At 38.6% G+C, this 27,982-nt stretch overlaps 1 protein-coding gene across 1 annotated transcript in view; it reads right to left on the reverse strand.

Annotated features, from left to right (window-relative positions):
- Positions 1 to 27,982, reverse strand: part of large1 (LARGE xylosyl- and glucuronyltransferase 1) — a 518,602-nt gene that overhangs the window by 24,686 nt on the left and 465,934 nt on the right. Inside the window, exons 8-10 of the mRNA XM_051928585.1 lie at positions 21,802 to 21,914; positions 5,913 to 6,038; positions 5,086 to 5,241 (exon numbers count right to left, since the gene is read on the reverse strand). Of these exons, the coding sequence (XP_051784545.1) occupies positions 5,086 to 5,241; positions 5,913 to 6,038; positions 21,802 to 21,914 (395 nt within the window). The remainder of the gene's footprint in view (positions 1 to 5,085; positions 5,242 to 5,912; positions 6,039 to 21,801; positions 21,915 to 27,982) is intronic.

Below are 27,982 nucleotides of genomic sequence, written 5' to 3' on the forward strand. Positions count from 1 at the left end.
TAAAATTACATTTTTCTGTGCATCACATCATAATTAAGATGAAAGGAACCACAAGCATTTCTGCCACATCCTTGCCTTCTTTGATCTCAGCTACAGAAGACGAACAACAATTTTCTGAAATAAACAAATAAATGATAATTGATCATATTTAAAAGGGGATTCCCCTTTACACCCTGTCTAGACTATTTGCGGTCCTGGAGTTGACAAAGACAGTGTTGACTACAGTTCAAGGGTGAACACAGCCTTATTGATTCCAAAATTAATGAAGTACTGCTCAAGCAGTTGTAGAAGAAAAGCCATTAAAATCTAGATGGAGAAAAACCATTGTTTCTATAAAGTATTACGTGGCACACATTTCTGTGATCCAATAAATGTGTTACCTGTGCAGTCTTCAAAATGAAAAGACCACTATACTAATACTTTGGCAAATGTTTGTTTTTTTAGGTGGTTAGGCCTACATCTTAGTCTAAACTGGTAATGGTTATCACAGAGGCTAAAATAAACTACTACTTTTCTCTGTTGTTTTATTCTTTTTGACATATTTATGTCACGTTCTGTACAATAAGGCAAAGGTAGCCTATTTCTAAAGCATTATAACCTAGCCCTCACTTTGCAATATTGCGTCACAAGGGAGAAATGCTTTACTCCTTCAAAAACTAACAATATCAAGGAGTGCTACAGAAGTCAGAAAACTCTGTAATGCTGTGAATTCTCTAGCAACTTTTGCAGAAGCCATGAATACATTAAAGAACATCAGTGTACAAAGAAATAGGCCTCTGTATAGGAAATTAGCATACAAAAATAACTACACAAGAGACCCTGCCAAACCTACGACAAAATAACAAGTGATATATTACCAGTGGGTGGTGTATAATCTCTTTGGTTCAGTTTGAGACTTGACATGTCATTTCATTTATTATCATATACTAGACGCTAGAGTTTCTTTTATAACATCAACGACCTCTGTCACACTTGTTATTTAGCTCAGGAGTGAGTCATCTCAAGGGTACCTTTTCATGAGCTTCCATAATGAAGAGCTGGCCCAAGACCAAAACAAATTCATTTCACCTTCTAGAAGCTCAGAGTTTAAAACTGCAGTGATAAATAAATCTGTGAAAGGGCACAAGGTCTTAGGCTGCTTAATAGCAAATGCACAATAAGCAACTTGTGAAGAAAATGTGCCCAGCAAAGGTTGGATGTGCCCATATAACTTACTACGTAAAAATTATACCACCAATTTCCCGATCAGCCAGAAAGATGACATTTTTTGTAAGGAGAGTAAGACGGTGTTATCGGAAGCAATTAGCTTACACAATAGCCAAGATTGCTGGTCAGAGGGCTCAGTACAGTACATCATCTTGGGTTACATCAATAAAAATGATTCCTGTCTTGTTCCCCAGCAACAATAACTTAAAAACTGATATACTGGAAGTCATTCACTGTGCAATTTTAGGATATCTGCAATATGGGCAATAATTTACGCAAGTCTTGGCTATCAGGACATTTAACATTTGAATGGAAGACAAAAAGTCAAAAGGAGATGAATGATGGTATTTCAAAAAGTTATCCACCTCTGCAAAAGTTCAGAACTTAAAACAAGAAAAAGAACCACTAAAGCTGTGTCCACAGGTTATTCTGCATACTGAATATGAAAATAACAATAACACTATAAGGAAAATTAGCTACAACTTCAAAATGCACTTGTATTTATTCACTTTTCATAAGCCAGGCTCAGCTGTCTTTTGGCAGGGGATTTTTTATTTATTTATTGATTATACATACTCATCTGGCCAAAGAAAATGAATGTGTTTCTTACGTGAAACTGTTTATGGTGCAGTGAATTAAATACAAACTACACACCTGGCAGTGCTGTTTGAGCAAGGGCTTTACAAAGCCATAAAGTAAATAATATGGGGCAGTAGTGGAAGGTCTATTAAAATATCTGGAGTCCTCTGAACAGGATGATGGCAGAGTGAAGCAGAATTACAGTGTGGTGGGTGCCTCAGGACAGCCTGTCTAGGGCTCACCAGGGTTTATCTAGGATAGTGCTGGACCTTTAAATGCTAAGTGAAGCTCATTGTCAAGGGCCATAGGGCCTGTATAAGTCATACACAACTCCTGACATAAACACTCGAGGTGGAACTGAAAGCAGTAATGGGCAGGCTGAAAACCCCTTCAAGTCAACAAACAACAGACCTTGGGCTTGGGAGGTAGAGTTGGATAAGGGCTCAACTGATGGAAGAAAGGCAGAGTGTAGAGAAGAAGAGTGTTTACTTTGGATGACAAATAAGGAGAGTGAGAACATATTGTGTTGTAACTAGACCGGCCCCTCACATTTTCGACAGGGGCTGGAACTTAACCAGAGAACTTAACTTAGGCTTTTATTACTTTCCCCTTGATTGTTCTTCTGTGTTGCTTCCTGATTATAATTACTTCTTTCCTTTTTAATAAAACCAGTTGCGTTACTTATGCACCCTCCCGTTTCATCATTTGGGTTAGGAGATGGCTTATGAGCACACTTCCAAGTTCATAATACATAAAATACTTTGATTATTAAATATGATGCCATGAACATTAATGTTTTTCTCCAACAAAAAGTAGCAAAGAAGTGATCAGAGTCCTGGAATTTTAAAAATATATGCTTTGTTTATATCTTCTATGGTCATGATTCATGTGATACTACAAAATACTTTCTGCATTCTATCAAAACTGATACCACACTCCTCATAGGCTCCATATTAACTTTTACAGCCACAGTCAATAGTTTGCTGCTTTTCCTTTCATAATCAGATCTATATTATCCCACTCTTACCCATTTAAGCCCTACAAAAGTAGGATTAGAGTCCTCTGCCGTTTTTCTACAGTGTTACAATCTTGTATATGTTACGGCCAAAACCCGAAGTTCAGCCAGTTCCCGAATTGACCGGCCATTTCCCATTTTGGCCGCGAGGTGTGGCCAAAGTCCGAAGTACTAGAAATGACCAGCATATATGCTACTTTGGCCAGCCATTTCGCGAAGTGGCGAGAACTCCCTGGTCAAAATCCGATGTGCTGATGTAAGACTGTCTGCTCAAGGTGCGAAGATGCTTAAAAATTTTCAGATGCAGATTCAGAAGTGAGTTTTCCATTTTGCACGAGAATCTGCTCAAGGCGGGTCTTGTTCAGCAAAGCGGACGCCACTTGAGACGGCCTTCCCCTCGCCCAAACACTAACCTTAAGGTCAATAAAATAGGTCCCTGATGTTAAGTCACTATTTTATTGCTAAAATGATAACAGAAATGTGAAATCTACTTATATACCTGATCTTAATTATTGTGAAACAACCAAGTGGCGTCCGCTTTCTGAACATGAGCCGCCAAGGCTACACTCAACGCAATTGCACTACTAAGTGCGCAACAAATCGCTGCTCATGCCTTTTTCCTTCCGACTTTGGCCGATCGCCCCATGTCATTTCGCAAACTGGCTGGCCAAATCCCGAAATCGAGGAAAAGATCGGACATTGGCCGGTCAATTTACAGTGACATTGGCCATTTCCCGATTTGGCCGGACATTTCCCGCTTTGGCCAATTTCGGGTTTTGGCCGTAACATATATCTTCTAAAATCTTCTGCAGTACAACATACAGACCTGAGAAAGCTGAACGCCACTGGCTAATCAATACACAACCAACAATAAAAAAAGCTATGTCCACACTGTTTTCATTTAAATTGGGGTGTTTTAAATGAAAAAATCTGTCTACACTAGCGTTTTCACATTTTGCACACTAAAACAACCAAAAACTTATATAATGTAGACGTTCACCTACACTGGACATGTGTCCACTGGTGAAAAAAATTCTTGAAGGGATGGTAATGCAGCTGGTCACAAAAAGATTTATCACATAAATGTAACACCGGTAAATTATTTTGTCCTTTGTGAATATATGCAGCATTCTAACTGTGCGAAAACGTAATTTAGATGTGATGGGGTAAGCAACCTAACAAGCACCACAGAAAGCAATCTTCAATGCTAGTATATTGTAAAATGTTTTTCTTCCATGAAGGGTGACCAATCAGAAAAGCTGCAATAATAATAATAATAATTCATTATATTTATATAGCGCTTTTCTCACTACTCAAAGCGCTACCACACAGGGAGGATGCGGGACACGAAGCCTTACAGCGAGCCAGTAGCACTACTGCTGTAATAAACAGGATCAGATCAGGAATGGGCTACGTAATAAGCGCAAACAAACCGAGTGTAATTAGAGTATGTCAGTGGTCTCAAACTCCAGTCCTGGAGAGCCCCAGTGGCTGCAGGCTTTCATTCTAACGTTTTTCTTAATTAGTGACCTGTTTTTGCTGCTAATTAATTCCTTTTCCTTTCATTTTAATTGACTTGCACGCAGCACAACAATACCAAGTGGTTTTCAATTTTGAGAAAATAAGCAATTGTATCATGTTGACTAGTTATTCTTTTCTTCCTACAACAAGACTTTCTTGACAAAATTACACATTGGTTTATGAACATAAAACAAACTACTATATAATAAAATGATAAGGTCTGTGTGTGTGTGTCTGGTCCCTACAAGCAATCTGATTGGTCAGTTTGGCTTTGTTGACGTAATTAAAAGAGGAAGCAAACGTGAGACTTATGAGGAGGAAAGGCACTGAAGGTAAATGTAAGTCAAAAGACTGAATACATTCAAATTTATTTGATATTACCAGTCTTCTACAGGTAACATGGCTCGTAATAAATAACAAGAACCATCAAATTGATTTTAAAACAATATAAATACTTTTTTATTTTTTATCTTTCACTTTCCCTTAGGTGCTGCACTAATGTCCTGCCACCTATTTTGATTTTTTTTTTTAAATCTAGTTTGGCATTAAGCTCCAGAACTTGACCCAATATAAGGGACATGGTACACGTTCCATGAATCTCAGAATATGAACCAACTTGCTGTTTACTTATAATTCACTTAACCTCATGGAATTTGATCGTTGAGGCAGAGATAAAATTTTCACTATGTAACTGTTATTTTAAAGTATATAGGCAACCACTCTTAAAGTTGCATTTCCATACTTCAGTAGAGACTACTACCCACATTCTCACTGTTGAGGTCAACTTCGCTGGGGCATCCAAAGAGCTCACGGCGCAGGAGGTTCCCATCATACTCCAGGAACGTCAAGTAGAGGTTTCGGAAGAACTCCACATGTTTGTTCTTAACACGGAGCTTTTTAGGAGAGTTCCAGTGAATAACCTTTCACCAAAAAAAAAAAAAAAAAAATTTAAAAATTAAATATTGCATCTACTAAAGAGAGGAAACATTTTTATTATCAGATAATCAGGTTTTGATCCATTTTTCCCAAAAGAAAAGAAAAATAGCATTACACTTGAAAATTTTGCTTGCAGGTTTTCTTAGTATGTCTGCTCTTGCATATCTTTTTCAAATGAATGGTGATAAAGGGAATTTAGCATTTAATGAGGACACTATTTTAAAAGTAAATTCTCAAATAGCTGACACGGTACTTTGACAAAATAAATAAATGAATAAATAATGTGTATATCTCTGGGGAGTAAGGTGTGCTATGCGAAAAATCACAAATTCCTAATGCAAGAAATTTTATATAGCAAATAAAGGATTTTAAAAATCACAAAAAAAAAAATGCTGCCGCTACTTAAATAGTTAAATATATGTGCAGGTGAACCCATATATAATGACCCATATATTTAACTTTGGAAATATTTAATATTAAAAACACATGATAAAATAGTATCCTGTAATTTTAAATCAACTAATACAGAGTGGTTGATATAACATTTTAAATCATATCTTATGTTTCCAATCATCTTGGCACAGAATAGGACAGACAAAACACACACACCCACAATAATAAAATCTCAAAGGTGAAAAGTTGACAAGATGCTGACCTTGAGGTCCGAGACATCCTTATAGCACTTTTCAGAACGAGTGTGGTCAGATAACTGCACATTCCAGAAGCAGGGCAACTGATACACCAGGAAAGGGTTTTGCTTGATAACTGCATTAAAAATATCCTGGAAAACAAAGACACATTAGTTAGAAACACAGCTTCCTTTAAGCATCACTCTAGAACTGCTATAGGGCTGATGTACCACAGGTTTACTTTTAAAGGTGTTAACATTTGAATACAGCAGGTTCAGCTTGCTGCGTCCACAAAAGGAACATGCCGTTTAGAAGTCTGTTCCATCCAAACTTGCCTGAGTGAAAACACTCGCATTCAGAATGACTCATCTTTAGAGTGTTCACAACAGAGTGAATCATTTCTGTTGCAGTTTAAAAATAAGCATCAACAAGATGATGTTGCACTACTCGACTTCTAGTCATGTGAGGGCCTGTTCTAGAAGCACTGGACAGCAATCGAGTTCAGGGTCCACTTGTATACACACACACACTGACATGGGGGATTATGAGGAATCACTAACTCAACATGTACATTTTAACAGAGATAGACGAGAGGAACTAAATACATTGTACAGATTAAGCATGATTATACTGTAAAAAAACTGTAAAGAAACAATCCATGAGAATCCATGTAAATGACACAAAGCAAATAAATATAATTTTCCTTAACACATCAACTGCCACAGTGAAAATAGGTAAACCTGTTCATAATGCCAATCTGTGCATTTTGTTATCTATACAAAACAAAATTTGACTTGAGTTGCCTTGTAGTTGGTGCATAGGACAGAAAGTTCTGTTCAGTCTGTGTGGGTCTAACAAGTTAGATCTTCCATCATTCATCGCAAACAAATGTCACGGTTTCCATTTGAACTTAATAATGGTGAGACACTAAACACTGAGAGATATTCAGGTGCCTGTGGCTCTGCATATGTATATTTTTTGCGAAAAATAAATATTATCCAAATATGGCTAATAAGAAAATACTAATTGAAAGTGAAATATTTTGTTCTGTGAAGCCACTCTGATTTTTCATTCTTATTTCAGATAATTTCCCACTATCCTCATTTTACTTGTGTTACCCACAAATATGCTCATATTCATGGGTATAGCCCTGAAGATGTTTTATAAGAGAACTGGTAGGTGGTGCCCATCTATAAATTGCCTGCTACAAGATAACTCGTATTTAGCAGTCAAGGTGTTAATTTGTTAAAAAAAAAAAAAAAAAAAAGATTAATTTTAGATTTATTTTACTTCCATCCATCTTACAAGATATTGTCTTATGCTAAAACTGAGACAGATATAAAGAAACAATCATGTTGGGAAAGCATTTATAAATTGACTATGATAATAAAAAAGAATAAGCCTCTTGGAATTCTGCTCAAAAATGTAAAATACTATTCATGTTATTATTTAGGGGTATTTCACTATGCATACTTTGGTTAGTTTTTGTGAATAATATCATTTGGACTTACTGTAGCTATTACTTTTTATAATGTTATTATAATTATATATAATTATTATTATAATGTTTCACCTGTATTATTATCATTCTTTAATTTAATATTATTTATTGTATCAGTATGCTGCTGCTGAAGAATGTGAATTTCCCATTGGGATTAATAAAGTATCTATCTATCTATCTATCTATCTATCTATTGTACCACCATTTTGTTAATATTTTTAAAACACAGTTGCCACCTTTTCAGTGAATTTTTGGTCAGCTGTGACCATGTTGTTGTTAGCAACAGTAATGTACCAAGACCACCAGACGTGCAGACGCATGGCATCACCAATTGCACACTATTTAAGATAGCAGCAGGCCGCTCCCGCTGATTAAGATTCTGGATTACTGTGTGATTCTTGCAGTGTGTGGAGTTATTCCAGTGATTTTAGGGAGTGTTTACTTTGACTTTAATTTGTGGTTAGTGTGTTGGGTTTGTTTTTGGATTGTGTGAACCTTTTGGCTTCAGAGCCCTTGCTAGCTACTCAACAACAGTTTGTTTCTCTCCTGTTCATTGTCTTTGTAGCTTTGCAAAAAGTATGCCTTAATCCAATTCACGCTCACAGGGAGCCAAAGCCTATCCAGGCAGCACTGGGTACAAACTGGGAAACAGCCCTGCCCAGTGTGCCAGTCCATTACAGCCCTCTGGAGTTTGTTTTTTTTTTTTTTAGACCTTACTTTATTCTTTAATTAGTATTGCCTAATTTTATTTGTATATTTTTTCTTTCCTCATCTTGTAATGCACTTTGAGCTACATCATTTGTGTGAAAACGTGCTATAGAAATAAACGTTGTTGCTGTTGTACAGAGTCTGTCCTCAGAAATGGCCACTTTGGATTCACAAAGTGACCTAATTAACACATCTTTGGGGATATGGGAGAACAACTGGAGAAGTCAAAGGAAATGACTTAGGGAGAGCATGCAATACACATTACCATCCAGTCAAACAAGAACACACTAACCGTGATGTCACATATTTAGGTAAAACAACACTGTTATGTAGTACAGTGGAACCTCGGTTCACGACCATAATTCGTTCCACAACTCTGGTCGTAAACCGAGTTGGTCGTGAACCGAAGCAATTTCTTCCATAGGATTGTATGTAAATACAATTAATCCGTTCCAGACCATAGAAACTGTATGTAAATATATACATTTTTTCAGTTTTTAAGCACAAATATAGTTAATTATACCATAGAATGCACAGCGTAATGGTAAACTAAATGTAAAAACATTGAATAACACTGAGAAAACCTTTAACAACAGAGAAAACTAACACTGCAATAGTTCGCGCTATAGTGCTAGGAACCGCTCTCGCCAAAAACACTTTTTTTAATGAGTTTTAAGCACAGGGGAAAAAAGGAACATTTGAAAAATCCGTAATTTAATAAACCACCAAGAAAAGTAACACTGCAACAATGCAGGCTACGAACCGATCACCGGAAACATAACTGAAAACAAAAACAAGCCTTCTCTAACTTATGCGTCCCTCAATCGCTCTGTGTGTGTGTGCGTGCGTCTCTCTTTTGCGAGCCTGGAGCACCTGTGTGTGTCTCTCTAGCGCGCGCCTCTCTCTCTCCCCCGCCTGTGTGTGCGTGCGTCTCTCTTTTGCGAGCCTGGAGCGCCTGTGTGTATTGTCACGCTTGGGTCACAGATTTGCACAGAGACACAGGAGGTTGTAGAAAAAAAGGAACTTTATTCAAAGCACTGCAAACAAACATTTGTCTCTTTTCAACAGTTTAAACGTGCTCCATGACAAGTCAGAGATGACAGCTCCGCCAGGAGCACAGATTGTCTGAGAGAGAAAGAAGGAGAAGCAAGCAACCAATTTAACAAACTGAAAGAAGCCCGTGCAGGCTTTTTAAGAAGGCGGAGCACCGCACGAGAGGCATATTACGCGACAGAGCCGGCAAGAAGGGAAAGGAGGAATGTGAAGGTAGTCTGTCCATGTTTCTTAGGGGTTTTCCCAGGGGCGTCTGTATTCTCTGGGGGTGCGATCAGCTTTGCAGCTCACAGTGTGTCTGTCTAGAGCGCTCCTGTGTGTGCGCACACACGCCTCTCTCGCGCGTGTTCCTATGTGTGTGTGTACAGCCCTCTGTCTCTTGCTCTGCCTCTCTGTGTGTGTGTGTGCGTGTGTGCGCGCGCTCTCTCTCACTCGCTCGCTGCACAGGAAATGCACAGGGAGAGAATGAACATCAACAAACCGAAAGGGAACCTGGCTTGTTCGTAAACCGAGTGTTTGGTCGTGAACCGAGGCAAAAGTTTGGCGAACTTTTTGGTCGTAAACCGAGTTGTACGTATACCGAGACGTTCGTGAACCGAGGTTCCACTGTACTTTTATATTGTCATGCTGAAAGTCATTAAACATGGACTAGTGTAACTACTGTTGTGCTTAGAACTCTAAACTGGTCAAGTGTTATGGACTGTGTTTCCAGGGCGGGATGTGATGGCTCACTGCACAAACAGGTATTACAATATGTCGGCTCAGAAAATAAACAAATGAAAGTTCTCACAATGGTCAGTGTTGTTGCCCCATAGCTTGGTCACTCTGTGATGTGCTAACCCATTTTCCTCTGACGCCTCAAGGAAGTTCATATTATGATGATGACCTTCTATAAATTGTCCCAGTATGGCTGACTGTAGTGCATGCACAAATGTGCTTCAGGTCTGGTTTCTACCCTGCGTCTAATGCTGCCAGAACGGGCTTTTGGTATCCAATAGTCCTTTGAGTAGGTTAAGAAAAATCCTTGTTAAGCACAGGTACTGTGATTAGGTCTGCCCATAATTAGTCAGGAAATCGCCATATGTCAGAGGCACAACAGCAATTGAAGTTATTTAAGGACAAATGCTTTCAGACTGGCAAGATGCAGATTTAAAAGGCATGTCAGACAAGTTGAGAGGAAGCAGCAGAAGCCCGAGAGAGAAACCTGACTAAGAGAGATAAGAAGTAGAGCCGATTCAGGCAGCCAGTTAGATGCCAGTAAGTTGAGGAACCTTTGCTTTCTGAGTTTTATGTCAGTAAAACTTCTCAAAGAGGATTATTTAGCTTCAGGTCTAGGAGAACCAAAAGAATGTTGGGCACACGTGGAATGAAGGGATGTGTGCATTTCTGATTAATTGCGGCATAAAGCCTACACAGGGGAATGGATGGACTTGCCAAGTGCCTCTATCCCCTTCACACTGCCAGGGAGTGATTTTCCCCTTACAAAATGTACATTTGCATACATACAGTACATTTCCCTTAAATCTAATGGATATACAGAAATTGCATTTCAAAAGCATTTCACAATTCATAAATTATGCAGCCACAGCACAGAAATATTTCATATATATATAGCCCAGTTTGATTGAGTGTAATAAATGAAGCACTTAATGGAGTTTACATTACTTGGTTTTATCGCCATTTGAAGATTTCAGAAATGCATAAAACATAATAATATTGATCTTTATTGGCTTTGCTGGGAAAGAGGAGAACCGGCTTTGGTGTCCTAGCAATCTGATTGTTTGGCAAACATTCAAAATGAGAAGCTTCTGACGTGTCAAATGTAAAAATATAATGGGTTGGGGAAGACAGACGGATACCACTACAACTCTTGTCATGATTAAAGCAGTGCAGATGATTAGATGACATCTTTGAAACCCATCCTGGTCATTGCCAATGTATAGTTGGCATGCACTCCTGTGCCTGTGTGAGTTTTCCTCCCACATCCCAAGGACATGGCTGTTAGGTTAACTGGCTCTTCTGAACTGGCCTGGTATGAGAGTGTGTGTGTGAAAATGGGGCTTTCCTGCGACACTGAGGGGTGGAATGGAGAAAACTTTTAAAGCAACAAGCGAAGCAGACCAAACTGATGAAATTTACTTGTTTGTTATGGAACTACACTTTACTGAGCTCTAATATGGATTCAACAAGGGCTCTTCAGCATGACCGGCCTATATAAAAATTGATCTGGCCCATTAAAATGCATTTATCACCAGAGATTAACTTGCTTCTGAGCACCAATGCACTGATTTCAAATTCCACGAAGAGAAAATGGCTTGTTCTCTTTACTCCTTCTGTTGCTGTCACATCACATTTAAAGACCCCTGAAGTGGGTACTCTGGAGCTTCGCTAAGTACCGAGATTCCACTATTCTTCCTTTTACATCCAACAACATGTCTTTCTCATCCTTTAAAAAAAAAAAAAAAGAAGCGTTGATGATGAAAATAGACTGCTTAATAATAACTGGAGTGAAAAATATCAATTTGTGCCTGTTTTAACAAAACCCGCATGTCTGCTCTGAAATGAGTCTGTTGCTGTCACGAAGGAATACAATTTAAGAAGGCACTATAATACAAAGCACTCAAACTTTGACTCAAATTTTCCAGCAGGCTCAGATGTTCATAGACGTAAAGTGCAAATCCTAATAATGAGCTGTGAAAGCAGACAAGCTATCCTGGTTTGATCATGTTTTGAGCAGGATTAGGGTAAATCGGTCTCCCTCTGTGTAGCAAGAACTCTCGGAAAAAAGAAAAAAAACGTTCACTGACTCAGCGACTGTCAAAGAGTGACGGACAACAAAATAAGGAAGAGCCTAATTCAGAAAATGCCAACGCCTGATACAAAAACCATGAGAAGAGCTGAAGTACTAGCAAGGGATGTTTTCAAAACCCTTTTAGAGAGATTGAAAAAAGGCCAATGTAGTGTCACTAGCTGTTGTGGTGACATTGCACAACTATGTCCGTACATGAGATCTTTTGATAAGGAGTGCTTTCGCAAGAACTTGCTTAGTCTAATTCCACTGGAGGGACAGATGACAGAGGAAATCATTTTTCATAAAATTGTTTTATTTATTAATGAAAATGGACTAGATTTGCAATAAGTAAATCTGCTAGTAACAGATGGCGCTTCTTCGATGGCACGAAGGGTGCAGGGTCTGTCAGCTCGCCTGGCTAAACCTGTGCCACAGATTAAATCTTCACATTGCCTGATACGTCAAAGTGTTGTGGGTGCAAAACTCAGTGATGAGTTTCAAAAAAAAAACAAAAACAAAACAATGGACAGTGTTATGTTGATGATCAGTTTCATTAGAGCAACTTTGAGTCTACAATGACTCCTGCCTGATATGTCAACTGAGCACAATAATTTACTTGTGCATAACAATGTTAGGTGGTTAAGTAAGGGCAATGCACTTAAACGGGTTTGTGAACTTTACCAAGAGATTGTTGCTTTTCTCTGCAGCTGTCATCTTAAAAAATGGGAGGCATTTACAGTGCATCACTCTTTACACATTTTGTTATGTTACATACAGCCTTATTCCAAAATGGATTAAATTCATTTTTTTCCTCAGAATTCTACACACAACACCCCATAATGACAACGTGAAAAAAGTTTACTTGAGGTTTTTGCAAATTTATTAAAAGTAAAAAAACTTGAGAAATCACATGTACATAAGTATTCACCTGCAGTGGGTTGGCACCCTGCCCGGGATTGGTCCCTGCCTTGTGCCCTGTGTTGGCTGGGATTGGCTCCAGCAGACCCCTGTGACCCTGTGTTCGGATTCAGCGGGTTGGAAAATGGATGGATGGATGGATAAGTATTCACAACCTTTGCTCAATACTTTGTCGATGCACCTTTGGCAGCAATTACAGCCTCAAGTCTTTTTGAATATGATGCCACAAGCTTGGTACACCTGTCCTTGGCCAGTTTCGCCCGTTCCTCTTTGCAGCACCTCTCAAGCTCCATCAGGTTGGATGGGAAGCGTCAGTGCACAGCCATTTTAAGATCTCTCCAGAGATGTTCAATCGGATTCAAGTCTGTTGTCCTGCTGAAAGATGAACCGTCGCCCCAGTCTGAGGTCAAGAGCGCTCTGGAGCAGGTTTTCATCCAGGATGTCTCTGTACATTGCTGCAGTCATCTTTCCCTTTATCCTGACTAGTCTCCCAGTCCCTGCCGCTGAAAAACATCCCCACAGCATGATGCTGCCACCACCATGCTTCACTGTAGGGATGGTATTGGCCTGGTGATGAGCGGTGCCTGGTTTCCTCCAAACGTGACGCCTGGCATTCACACCAAAGAGTTCAATCTTTGTCTCATCAGACCAGAGAATTATCTTTCTCATGGTCTGAGAGTCCTTCAGGTGCCTTTTGGCAAACTCCAGGCAGGCTGCCATGTGCCTCTTACTAAGGAGTGGCTTCCGTCTGGCCACTCTACCATACAGGCCTAATTGGTGGATTGCTGCAGAGATGGTTGTCCTTCTGGAAGGTTCTCCTCTCTCCACAGAGGACCTCTGGAGCTCTGACAGAGTGACCATCGGGTTCTTGGTCACCTCCCTGACTAAGGCCCTTCTCCCCTGATCGCTCAGTTTAGATGGCCGGCCAGCTCTAGGAAGAGTCCTGGTGGTTTCGAACTTCTTCCACTTACGGATGATGGAGGCCACTGTGCTCATTGGGACCTTCAAAGCAGCAGAACTTTTTCTGCCTTCCCCAGATTTGTGCCTCGAGACAATCCTGTCTCGGAGGTCTACAGACAGTTCCTTTGACTTCATGCTTGGTTTGTGCTCTGACATGAACTGTCAAATGTGGGACCTTATATAGACAGGTGTGTGCCTTTCCAAATCATTTCCAATCAACTGAATTTACCACAGGTGGACTCCAATTAAGCTGCAGAAACATCTCAAGGATGATCAGGGGAAACAGGATGCACCTGAGCTCAATTTTGAGTTTCATGGCAAAGGCTGTGAATACTTATGTACATGTGCTTTCTCAATTTTTTATTTTTAATAAATTTGCAAAAATCTCAAGCAAACTTTTTTCACGTTGTCATTATGGGGTGTTGTGTGTAGAATTCTGAGGAAAAAAATGAATTGAATCCATTTTGGAATAAGGCTGTAACATAACAAAATGTGTAAAAAGTGATGCGCTGTGAATACTTTCCGGATGCACTGTATGTGCAAAATGCTGGAAGACAAGTTCATAGCAGAAGTGTTCTTCCTGAATGACATCTTCCAACATTTAAGTGGACTTAATCTTGGTTTGCAAGGAAAGGACAAAAAAAGTCAGAGATCTTGTTAAAAAACGTAATGGATTTAAAAAGAAACTGGACTTGTTTTCAAATGATTCAACTACAGGGAAAATACTTCATTTTTATTTCCCAACATAAATAAATCGGCATCTGCAAAAATTACCGTAAAAATGACAGAATTATTAGGCAAGTTAAGGGTAAATTTTGCTGCGAGCTTTGACAGCTTTAACATTCCCACTAAGGTCTTGCATTTATGACTGATGTGGGAGGAAAATTTGCATCAAAAGCCAAACGGGTGCTTATGACACTCGAGAAACATTTCCTGCAACTAGAACTGATAGACATGCAAGAATCATCTGAATTGAAACAGGCTCTTCGATCTTTGAGATGTGTACAATTATGGGTAGAACTGAACCAGGTCCAGTTCCCAAAAGCTAGAAGCTTGGCTGTTTCTCTTCTAACAATGTTCTCTATGATGTACACATGGCAAGTGAAGCTTTTCACATATGAATGCAATGAAAATGCACACTCGTTTTCCTAAGCACCCAATGTCTATTTCATATGAACTTAACACTTGCTAAGGAAACACTTGCATAGGAACTAAGCTCTTGCAAAGTCAAGTAAGTGCAACTTTAGTTATTAGAAAACAAATATAGTACTGGTTGTTAAATGTGCACCATACAAAAACAAGATAAAAGTAAAGAAAAAAAGAATGAGCGTTAACTGATATTGGGAACATTTTGTTTTTTAACATGTGGTCCAGTGGATATATTCTGTTTTCTTAAAATTTAATTACAACAAATGTTAAGAAAAAGTAATATAGTGTCAAGGGCCTGATAGTCCAGATAATTGTTAAATGGCATTCCAAGGTAAATTTGTGAGATTTTTTTGTGGCTGTGTAATTCAAATCAATTTAAATAATAAATATTCAATATCAATGTCAATAAACACCCAGTGATACACAGTGTTATATTTAGTGTTGTTCATCTCGTTCACATATGAATGCTAGGAGATAAGACTTCTACTTTGCCCTCCCAGCAATTAACATTTGGTAATCTGGCCTTCCAAAGAAAGCAGTAAAAGAACCCTGGATTAAGTAATCTGCTTTTAACTTTACAAACAAACAGCAATAGTAACAAACTAACTTGTGCAGAATATATGTTGGAAACAAATGCTCAGTGCATTTTGGTTTTCCTGTAGAAGGGACAGGAATGGTAGTGAACAAAAAAAGTATTACAGTAGCAAAGAAGAAACAATATAGTATAAAATCTGAGCCAAGGATCCAGATGCCCGCAGTAAAGCAAGCTACACTAAGGAGAAGTGGCGGCCAGAAAACCTGTAGGCAATATAAGACATTTTGGAAGATTTTGGTCATGGTTTGTTTGGGTGTGACATGGAAAACAACTCAGTTCCAAGATGCTAATTATTATAGTACTATATAATTTGTATATTAGTACTGGTCGTAAAGTAATACACCTAAAAAATGCATACAACTCTGCTGATCAGGAAATGAAAAGGGCAATAAGGAATCATTATGTAAAAGAAGGCCCGTTTCTGGGCATCCAGGCAAAGGTCAAGGGTCACCCTTTAGTGGTCAGGGCACATTACTATGCCCATCAGAAAAACTTCTTATCTTTATTTTTGTTTAGAAAAATTTGTCTCGGTCGGACAAGAGAACAAAGAAATGTTTGTGTTGTGCACTTCAGCAGCGCCTGCACTATGCACAGCACATTCTGTGCAGGCAGTGTGCCAGGCATCTTGTGTGATGTTTGGCCTCTTTGCTACTTGTGTGGCATGCACGTGACAGACAGGAAGAGCCACTTCAACCTCAGCAGTTAGCTGCTACCAGGACCAGGACTCGCCCCCTGGTCATCCTGTGTGATGCGCAGCCTGGCAGACGGACACACAGCTGGGTAACTGTCCCCTCCTCAACTCCGAGTACAGTTCTGCAGGGTGAATGACGGCCAAACTGGGTGCACTCCAGACTCCAGTGAGTGACTGAGTCCAGGCAGCTTTCTCCTGTCATTGCTGCTGCCTGCTCACCTTGATCCTTAAGGTTGGCGGGTACTAAGGTGAGAAAGCGAACCTGATGAGAGGAGGTCTTGGAAGCAGGAGTACTGGCACTACATACAGTAGGGACGCTGTGGACACTACACCACCAGGGATTTTTAAACAATACATACACCTCAGGGGGACATTACGCAGGGACACATTTAGCACTACACAAGCACAGTGCCAGTTGATCCCCAGTCCTTGTGATGACACAATGGCCAGTCAGACCTTGATGGGAAAGCACTGGTATGAGAAATGGAAGTTCCCCCAGATTTTCCTAAAGCTAACATGACTACACTGGAACGGTTTTCTCTCTTTCCTGAAACTAATTTAAATGAAATACATCCAAAAATGTGGTTAGCCCTCAGAATTGCAGCCTCTACTCCCATAACTATAACTTCTGCAGAAAGAAGCTTCTCAAAACTGAAGCTCATAAAAAAATTACTTGAGGGGTAAAATGTCACAAGACCATCTCAATGGCTTTGCAATGAAGAGCATTAACAGAGACATGTCTAGGAATATATCATACGATGATATTATAAATGATTTCGCTGCTTGAAAATCCAGGCGTGTTTGATTTTAAAAAGACTTTTATTGGTAATGTTAAGTCCCTTCATTTACCAGCAACATGCTTCTACTATTATTTATTTGTTGTACTTTCTTTTTCTATATAAAGTTTGAAGAGTCTGTTAAATAAGTTATTTACATGCAAAGTGGTCCTATTTTGTTACTTTATTGTTCTACTCTATATAACTTTTGTGTGTTTTGGTACATACACACTTCACATGCAAAAGAGTTCCGTTATTATATTATTATGATTTTATTATTCGGTTTACATTTATTTATTTTTACATTTATTAAATAAGTAACTAATTAGCATAATGTGTGTGTGTCTGTGTATAGTGGTGTGAAGGGGGGGTGTGGACAAATTTTTTTTGCCTGGGGCACCAAATTGGTCAGAAATGGACCATATCAATCTTCAAAAGATCAAAACACTAGATCAGACAGGACAGGTCAAACTTAATTTACTGAAAGCCAAAAATAACATTTTATCCTCCTTGGTGTTAATTTATGCAATAATGGATAAGCCCAAGTCAAACTTGGGGTGTTGTGTAATAATCTGCTATACAGTGCATAAGCCCAAATAGCTCTTAGGACAGTATTCTGCTGCCATCTAGTGGATAAAATAACATTATGTCACAACAAATCATGAAAATGTTTCTATATATTTTACCACTAAAGTGCAACTCATCAATATTGATGGATGAGCCAGAGCCTTCAGCCAAAACACAACGGCATGTAATTGAGAAATTGTAAAGCCAGTTTTTGAACAAACTGAAACTGAACTATTAGTTGAATCCAGTGATAGTGATGATATTGTGAATTGGTCATCTAACATTGACATGGGTAGTAACACTAATGCATATGGCACAGTATGACCAAACTGCTGTGATATGCTTGGTAAATTCAGTGACCTGACAGCTCCCTGTGGTGCAAGTATGCACGTGGCAAAAAAGCAAGATGACTGTGATCAACTAGAAAGTCAAGAAGGACATCAACCCCTAAACAGTGTTCACATTGCAGCAACTGTCAATGTTCATTTCAGGGGAAATGTGGAAGTCACTAAGCCTAGCCGTGTGGTATCCTACAATGACACAAGGTGTGCGTAAATCATGCTGATCAGGCACTGACATTATACTGTCTCATGTGTAAACAACAGAAAATACTATAATAAAAAACTGCTCAAAGAAACATGCTGCTACTGTCCTGATTGCAACATTGGGCTGTGCATTGGTAACCATTTCAAAACATGTCACACGAAGGACGTGTACTAAATCTGAATCAGTACAGCAGTGGACACTAGGCATATCCTTCCTACTGTATTTTTGTTGACATTTTAATGTTTTACTCTTTCTGTTATACATAATAATTTTTTTTTTCAATTAAAAAAAATATTATGTTTTTGACTATTTTTTCCAGGGTAAACATAAACAACGCTAAATATGTTGGCTGGAATATATCAGAAAACAAAGTCCTGCCACATTTTCTTTACAATCAAGAGACAAAGGCACCTCTCTGCTCAATAATTATATATTCTGCTTCACATCTTTCTTGCAACTGTTTTCCACTGACTTTTATTTTCTTACAAAAGTTACCAGCAGCCACAGGACCGAAATCAGCACTGAGTGGAAAAAAAACCTTCAGTGCATGTGGTTGAGTGAGAACAGCAGTCTGGAGACAGGCAAGTACACTCATTTACACCTGCATTAGCATGCTTCACAATCAGAAGACATTTGGCCACAAACAGGTGTATCAATCACAGAGACTACAATCAGATTTGATCACAACTGGTTTACACGTAAGTGAAAATGCAAAAGCATTTTCTATCCATCATAATAATTTAATCAATAGAAAACACAAAAGAATCGTGTAGTGTGGTAGCACCAAGTCAGGTAAGATGCAGAAAGACTGGCCAGTCCAGAGGTCTGTACGGTTTTAAAAAGTGAGTGGAATTGCAGCAGCAGCAGGTGAGAAGTCAAGCTTCCGTATTCATCATGATACTGACACATACTGTATCATGCTAAAACACTACATTATGGCAGTGTGGCATGTCAGTGTCTTTTCAGGTTATTACAAACAGCTTGTTCCCATTCTTACTACAGGTTAGTAGCTGCAGTGAATTGTGTAGCACAGATAAATGTGAACAGACACTGGAGACATTTTAATTCCATATGTAAATGTATATTATATAAAGCTACAATATATTTATGAAACACACGTGTTAATTTGGATCCTGGAGAAAGCTAACAGCCATCATGGACCATAATGTTTGGAATTTTGATGAAATTGAACACTTTACCAACATCCAAGATCGAAGTTTAATACCCCGCACTAGTCTTAAAATTCAAAAACAAAAAACTAAGTCCTAAACTAAAACTAACAAAGAGATTTAAGTACCGTGTGCTGCAATCTTCAATAGGCGGTATATGATGACTTAATATGTTTTGTGAATTCTATGTGATATGACTTACTATATACAATATGGTTACTCAAAGCACATACAAGATGGGACCTTGGTGACACCATTAAAAACAACATGATGTGTATTAATCATTAAGAAAAACTACTAGAAATGTATTGGAATAATAACAATTTAAACGTCTTTTGAGATCAAAATCACAAAAGATGGTTGTTTTGAGAAAGAAGTTAAATCGAGAAATGTGATGGCCAATGATGCATCCAACAAAAGGAAAGATTTCCAACCAGTTGATTAAAGAGAGAGCTGAAAACGTGAACATTAAAAGCACTAGTGTGGAAAAATTTAATTACGTGGGCAGAGACTGGACTTAAATAAAGCAGATATTAAATAACTAAGATGTTGTTTTGGAGAAGAATGAAGAGAAAAGCTGGACAGAAGGAGTGAGTAATGAGGGAATACTGAGAAGAGTAGAAGAATAAAGGGCATTGATTAGAACAATTGACATAAGGCTACGGACATGGCTGGGACATATACATAGGCTTGAGATATCATCGTTAAAGGGAAATTACAGGGTGGGTAAGTCATGTGGGAGAGTGAAGTCGATCCTGCTGGACAATATAAAAGGGAATGGAGGTACCAGAATGTGAAAAAAGCACAAGATTGGAGAAGCTGGAGTTGGTATTCCATGATAAGGACCTGCCTGTTGGTGGAAAAGTAATGAATTAATGAAAGAATGAAAAAAAAGCTAAGCCATTAAAACAAGAGATATTCAAAAGTAATTCTGATGGGAACAAGAACAGGATTTATGGAATCCAAAATGCAAAGCTCTAGCAGAAATGGGAGTGTATGCAACCAACCATTGTCGAAAACATAATTGTGTGCAGGGCATTAATGGCTGAGTTTAACCCAACTCTATCAACTGCAAGCTACGCACCAACCCTGAATAGACTGCCACTTTCTCTCTGTGTCTTACTGGGCCAGTATAGAGTGATCAACTGACTTAACTGGAATTACACTGGGTATTACTTAGTGCACACCATGAGTAAAGCCTGCCTGGTTTATTCTTGATGCCAGAATTATGGAGTCAGTTCACAAAGCCTTCAACTCCAACTCCGACTCCTCAATTTCTGGTACCACTGACTCCAATTCTTCTATTTTCTATTTTGGAAATAGACTAATATATTTACTATGGTGATTAAAAGCATGCAACAAACGAGGAATAATCACTGCCAGCGTGAATAATCAGGCTACTTTTTAGCACTCTAACCTATTTAAAGTTCAGGTTTAAAGGCTTTAGCAATGTTGTTGTGTCTTACAAACAATGAAGAACATTAAATATAAGACTAAACTTACAAAATTAAAAAAGAAGCTGTGTTTTTATCAAAAGTCTAGAAGGAAGACAAAATGAATGAATAAATATATGTGAAATTGGAAATTTTAGCACATTATATTACAATTTACATTTAATAAAAGTCAGTAGAATTTTACAGACCCTGACTCCAGTAACACAATTATTACTTCTGATTTCAATTTCACAGCCCTGCTTGACATGTCCATGCTGGTTGCGAGGGGCACAGGGTAAAAATGACATTAGACATGATGACGCACGAAGGTTGGGATTTTGCTGCCCGCTGCACAGAATTTTTTTTAGAACTATGCAGCAATACGCACATAATACTTAATATCCAAAATGCTGAATTTTGAGGACAGACTGGTTAAATGGGTGCCAGAATGATTAAATAAACTGCTAAATATGTTGCAACAGGTCATCAAAGCGCAAGGAAAACACAATAAAAATATTTGTAGTGATACTGTCCATCATGTAAGTCACCCAATCAAGAGACTTATACTCTCCTTCCCTTTGCCGCATTTGGTAAATGGGTCTGACACTCCGCCTTCTCCATTTTTTCCCTCTCTTAAAGCCGGTAGAAATGGCACAACTCTTTTTTATCGAGCAGTCTCTCACTTCCTCTGCCGTGAAAATTGTTAGGTATGCAACACTGACCAAACACTGCCACCTGTTGACTAGGAGAATATCAACACGCCGATCAAATAGGCCGCCACAAGAATAAATGTGTTTTGGTCGCGGACAGCGTGTGCACTTTGCATTGTGGTCTGTGCACTGGCTTCACGTGGTATGTGTAGACAAGGCGTTAGGCTAAAAGTGTGGCATGTACTCTCTATTACTTCATCACTATAAACATTAAACTTCCAGTTACTTTATAGCTCACAAATGGACCAATGCACATTTAAGGCTGTAATGTGCTCGACCCACTAAAGTAGGCCACTGTCAGAAAGGAAGAACCTTATCATGGAGCCAACAATGCGTCGATCATAATACCTGGTCTGCCAGTGAGGTGGAGAGCATGCTCATTAACTCCCTCTCAGCTGTCAGCCTCCACATCTGCTCCCATTTCAGTTTGCGTAGCCGATCCAGCAAAAGCAAAATTACACCTGCAACACAGAAGTGGAGAGCCAATAAAAGTCAGCATGTGAAGATACAGCGCTAACAGTACTACTGTTGTATGAAAAGGGTACAAGGAAATTCTTTTATGTCTGACAAACATGCAACACACTGTGTCATTCTCTGGTGACACAGTAAACAAGAATGTATTAAAATACATAATTGCATTTTAATTAACTGAAAGAGCAGCAGCCAACCAGTACAGTATCTGTCACAAAAGAAGTCTTATTAAAGTAGCGTTATCACCTCTTACACCTTACCTTTGCAAACTTTATCTTCATCTTTTCCTACTTTTATTTGGGGTTGATTTGTTTGACCAACCTTCTCCACACAGCTCAATTCCGCACCTCCTCTTCAGTCAGATCCTTTGCCTTGAAGTTTTCCTTTACTTTATCCATTCACCTACACTTCAGCCTCCTCCACTTTCTCTTCTCCTGTACTTCCATTCCTATTAATCTTTTGCCCACATATTCATTGTCTCTCCTCATCACATGTCCATACCACTTCAACCTACTTTCATATTCTTTCTCCCACTTTTGTTGTGCTTCTGATCGTCTCATTTCTTATTCTGTCCTTCTTTGGAACTTCACAACTCCCTCTCAACATTCTCATTTCTGCCGCATCTAACTTCTTCTCCTGCACTCCCTTTAATGCCAAAGTCTGGGTTCCATACATCATTGCTGGTCTTACCACTGTCTTAAAAACCTTACCTTTAACCTTTGCCATAATTCTTCGATCACACAATAAATACTCTTGATACCTTCTTCCAATTGTTCCATCCACACCACACTCTAAGAGTTATCTCAGCAACTAGTTTTCCATCATGGGCTAACACTGACCCTAGATATTTAAAATTTTCCACTCTTTTCAATAGCTCTCCCTGCAGGCTAACTTCAGAAACTTGATGAGAATGAAACATCTAATATTCCAAAGCACTTCTCCATTCTTCTAACTTCCTCTCCATTTCCTCCTTTCTAGTGATACACATCATCATCAGCAAAACATTGTGTTACCTTTTGAAACATACAAGTTAAATTCACAGGACATAATGCCTTACAAATTCACCCGTTTCCCCCCCACCAAAAATTTTCACATTTAATTTTTCTTGTAATTTTAACAGGTGGGAGGTACATACGTTGTTGTGGGCAGCAGACTGGACTCCATATGGGATGATGTTGCAATTATGACAATTTTAAATGGTTAACTTCAAGAAATCGATCAAATAATTCATAACAGTTAAACAATTAAGATGAAAGCAATTCTTTAAAGAATGAATGTGCAGAATCAGAACAGTTGAAAAATTAAAATGAAAGCAATTTTTAAAAGAATTAACATGCAGAATAATAAAAAAAAATAATTTATACATTTTGGCAGTCTTTTCCTTAGTGGTTGTTACAGCTTAGCCAGCATTTTATGCATTGCTCATGTGCATTTTTATTGTATATTTAGTTTTAAAACATACAATAAAGGGTCTGTTTTGGAGCATTTTCCACAAATCTGGTTCTTTCTTCTTCTTTGCTGGTCTTTTGTCTAAAAATGAGGTACCACTGGTCTGTACTGTGGAGCTGCCCAGTGATCACTTGGTGGAATGTGAAAGCTGTGTCAATGTTTCCGCTGAAGCCATAAAAGGAAGCATAAAACTTCCATGAATATTTGCCTTGCTTTCATACTCATTTTTAATTTACATAGATACATTTTAAAATCCTGAGAAATTTTTTTTTTCATTTTTACATACTATATGAAAATATCAAAAAGGTACAAATACTACTGGCCATTAACTTATTGTGCCAAGTTTGTAAATGAATTTGAAAATATTCTGAGCATGGCTATTCTCCAGCTAAATATGCATTAAGGTACACTGAAAAAGCAATCATCATTACTTAATAGTGATTTTGTAATTAAAGTTGCACCTCTCTATCGACAATGCCAGTCAAAGTTAAAGGCTCGGAAGTAACATAAAACATGCAGAGCTCCACATTGCAAATTTCATTATAGACTGCAGAAAGCAAGCAAAGTTACAATTTTATATCTTATATGCTTTGCTTTGTTTAAACATCAATACAGCCGCATTTTCAATTGTGACGAGAAAAAAAATATATCGAGTTAACACATTGACACAATTGACATTTGCCACATACAATAGGAAATCTCATAAAATAAAAAGGTTAAAAAAGTTTATTCAATATTATAAAATGATATGCTGAGACAGTTTCTGTAAGAGTGGGATTAGCATCACATACTTTTCATTGGGCTGTGAGACATAATGATTATAAATAGAAAACAACTGAATAAGCAGCATAAAGCAGCATAAGAGGAAGGTGTCAGCCAGTGTGGTGTCCATAAGTGATGACCTTTTGGGGCAAAAAGTTAAGATTTATAATTTAAAAAAAAAAGATTGTGTAATATTAATTTAAAACACCTCACACGTATGTTGAAATTAGTGTATGCGAGTGTATATTCTATCTGAGTTTAAAGCGTTGGGGTTTTTTTTCCAAATACTCCAGTTTTCCTTTAACATCCCAAATGTATGCATGTTAGGGTCATAGGAAAATATACAATGGGGTTTTGACTGTAATTGTGCCCTGAGTGCTTCAGCTATGGTTTGTTCGAACCTCATGTCCTATGATGCCAATATTTTGTCACTTTTTAACTCTGTTGGAATCATAAGGTTTACTGAATCAGCATGCAGTTAACAAGCTGCCTTTGACATTTGCATGTTTTGTAACATGCACATTACTAAACTGTCTGAAGCATGTTTTTTCCATCTTAAAAATGTTAAAAAATTAAGATGTTTTCTAATTATAAACATTTATTTCTAGTGGGATAGATAGACTATTGCAATGCATTATTCACTGGCTGTTCAAATCATTCTTTATGCAGTTTTCAGTTAGTTCAAAATGCTGCTGCTATATTCTTTAGAAGAACCAGAAAGTATGACCACATAACTCCTCTTCTCAAGTCCTTATACTGACTCCCAGTTAAGCTTAGGGATGATTTCAAAATCCTCCTTCTAAAATATAAAGCATTAACTGTCCAAGCTTATCACTACTTACAAACCAGAGCCCATATTGAGATCTCAGGATGCCAGCCTACTTATGATTTCAAGAATTAATAAACTAACAATTGTGAGTCAAACTTTTGTTTCCTGGGCCCTGAAGATATGGAGTGATCTGCCTGAAACTATAAATGATACCTCTTCAGTTTCAGCTTTTAAATCCAGGCTGAAGACTTACTACTTTAGTCTAGCATACCCTGACTAGAGCTGCTGGTTAGCTGTGCATACTGCATCTCTGTTTGTTAGTCATTTGTACAGAGATATAACCTTCACAATATTTTTAAACTGTTACTAATACTCTCTATTCTGTTTCTCTTCTCTGTATGTTGCTGCGGACTTAAAGACACCTGAGATAATGGAAGCCTTGTTATCATCAGATGGGAGGAGTTTGCAATCAAACTGGATGACCAAGAACAAACTACTGTGTAATGCCCAACCACGTTTTCGATATTCAGATGTGTGAAATTTTACAACCTCCGCACAAAAAATGTTTCAAGCATAGCAAAATACCAATCAGATATAACTGTGGTTGCAATGCACTCCTCATTTTCAAAACAGTAAGGGCCTATGATACCATGCGATGATACAGCACACCATACTGTAACCTTGGTGCTGTGTAATGGATGCTGGTGAAGCTCAAAAGGATTTTCCTGTGCCCAGTAACAGAAATTCTGTTTGCTAACATATCCTTTAAGGTGACAATGGACTTCATCTGACATCCACAAGTTGTTAATGAAATTGGAGTCCTCGTTTACTTTAGTCAACAATTGTTCACAAAACTGTTGATGCAACACGTGGTCATTGGGTTGGAGTTCCTACACAATCTGTAATTTGGGTACTTGTGTACTAAACGGACGGCAGTGAAACCTCCCCCATGGAGCCCAACACTAGAATGGGTAGGGGGAAACCTTATTCAACCTCCAAAACGCTTCTGTTTTCCTTTGTCATGCCGTCCGACTCTTTAGTACACAAGTACTGTGATTTGTAAGGGTGGAACTTCAACTCGTGCAGTATTCTTTGCATGCTTCATCACCTCAACTGTAGCAATGATGCATGTTGTCGAACGGAGCAGCAAGAGCTCCTCATGATGGCAGCTCGAACATCCTCAATATTCTCTGGTGTGTGGGCCATTCGAACACCACCTGGGGACTTCTTTTTTTAAGGCTGAACCCATTTCTTCGAAATTACGCACCCATGTTGCAATCGCGTGAGCAGATGGGACACAATCATGACGTCCCAACTGGTAATGACGCAGAAATTTCCTCTGTGCAGCAATCACACTGTCACAATTCTTGTAAAAGGCTTTCACAGCAAACACTCATTGCACACCACTCCACATGTTCCATTATAACTAATGGCAAGGGGTTTTAAATGAGGTCGCATTGGTACCAAACAACTGCTGACACTCCAGGGTTGACAACACCTACCTCCAAAATCTCCTGTTTCCCTGTGCCACCCTGTATAACACATTATAAGCCTTTAAACATGACATAAAATGATACTAACATATTTTATTAGTATTATTGTTTTTATTCATATTATTGTTATTACAATAGTGAAAAAATGTTTATAGAATGGCGGCACAGTGGCGCAGTGGTAGCACTGCTGCCTCGCAGTAAGACCTGGGTTCGCTTCCCGGGTCCTCCCTGTGTGGAGTTTGCGTGTTCTCCCCGTGTGAGATACTGGTAAAGGTTAGCTTTTTTTTTTTTTTGTTTAATTCACTTTTCATTCTCGCAGTCGATGCATACTAACGTTCCCCCCCCCCCCCACCCAAAAGGGTTCTGACACATAAACGCTGGCGAAGCTGCCTTCTTCGTATCTCACATAAAATTTTCACACCTGATCTGACGCTGTTCGTTTTCAAATAATATTGCATTAGTGCGATGAAGTTTTCACATATATTGTCTCTTTCAGGTGTGTAATAGAAACCACAGCATAGAGAGAAGTGAGTACATTGCTTCTTACAGGAAAAGGTGACGGAAAAAGTGCATTGGTACGAGAATGCAGTCACGAGTATACTGCAGTCTTTATGTGAAAACAGCATAAATAATGTGAAATCATTCTCTCCTCTGCATGTCCTGGAGTACAAAAGAAACAGCATACAGCAACATGTGGGGACTGGCAGGAACACTCAATAACACTGAATAAAAAGAAAATCAAGTGACGGTGAGATACGAAGGAAGGCAGCTTCGCCAGCGTTTATGTGTCAGAACCCTTTTTAGGGGGGAACACGTTAGTATGCATCGACTGCGAGAATGAAAAGTGAATTAAAAAAAAAAAAAAAAGCTAACGTTTACCAGTATCATAAGTTACACCGGCTGTTACAGACTGAAATGAAATTTATGTTGTTATTCTAAAATTGTAAGAATAAGATCAATTCATTTCTCAAAGTGGAGCCGTGCGGGATCGAACTCGCCACCCTCTGATTCCCAGTCAGGAGCTGATACCATTACACCACCGCGGCATTAGTAGTAAGAGTGTCAATGTGGCATGCTAACGCGGCTTTTTTTTTGTGCAGTTATATTTTTGAAGAAAAGCGCACGTGTTCTCTTATTTGTACCTTTTGTGAAAGTGTTTCTTTGATATATGGACTTCAGGCTTCATACGTTATATAGTTTATGCCTACATTTTGTCATTTACTATTAGAATATGAAAAACGTTTCTGTTTTAAAAATGTGTTTGCACAGACTACTATACTGTAGAAACGGAACACACATGAAATGCGTGTATTCCAAATAACGCTCGAATTATTTCCACTGTAAAACTCCACTTCAATCCCAAATAATCAAATCAAGGCAAGGCATGAGCTAGGAGTTCATTCTAAGTCGGTGGGGGGATGGAATAGCTGGCTGCTAGTAGCTTGTGTTTATCAGCACATTTAGATGACAAAAGACTCTGGCGGAGATGTGCAAACGGCTTTAAGACGCGATTTAAGGTGGGACGGATTTACGAGTTTTTTCGTAGGCTCTGGTAATTCTAGTGTTAAAGAGACAGAAGACAACT

This window comes from Erpetoichthys calabaricus, chromosome 1, assembly GCF_900747795.2.
Source record: "Erpetoichthys calabaricus chromosome 1, fErpCal1.3, whole genome shotgun sequence".
NCBI classification, from domain to species: Eukaryota; Metazoa; Chordata; class Cladistia; order Polypteriformes; family Polypteridae; genus Erpetoichthys; species Erpetoichthys calabaricus.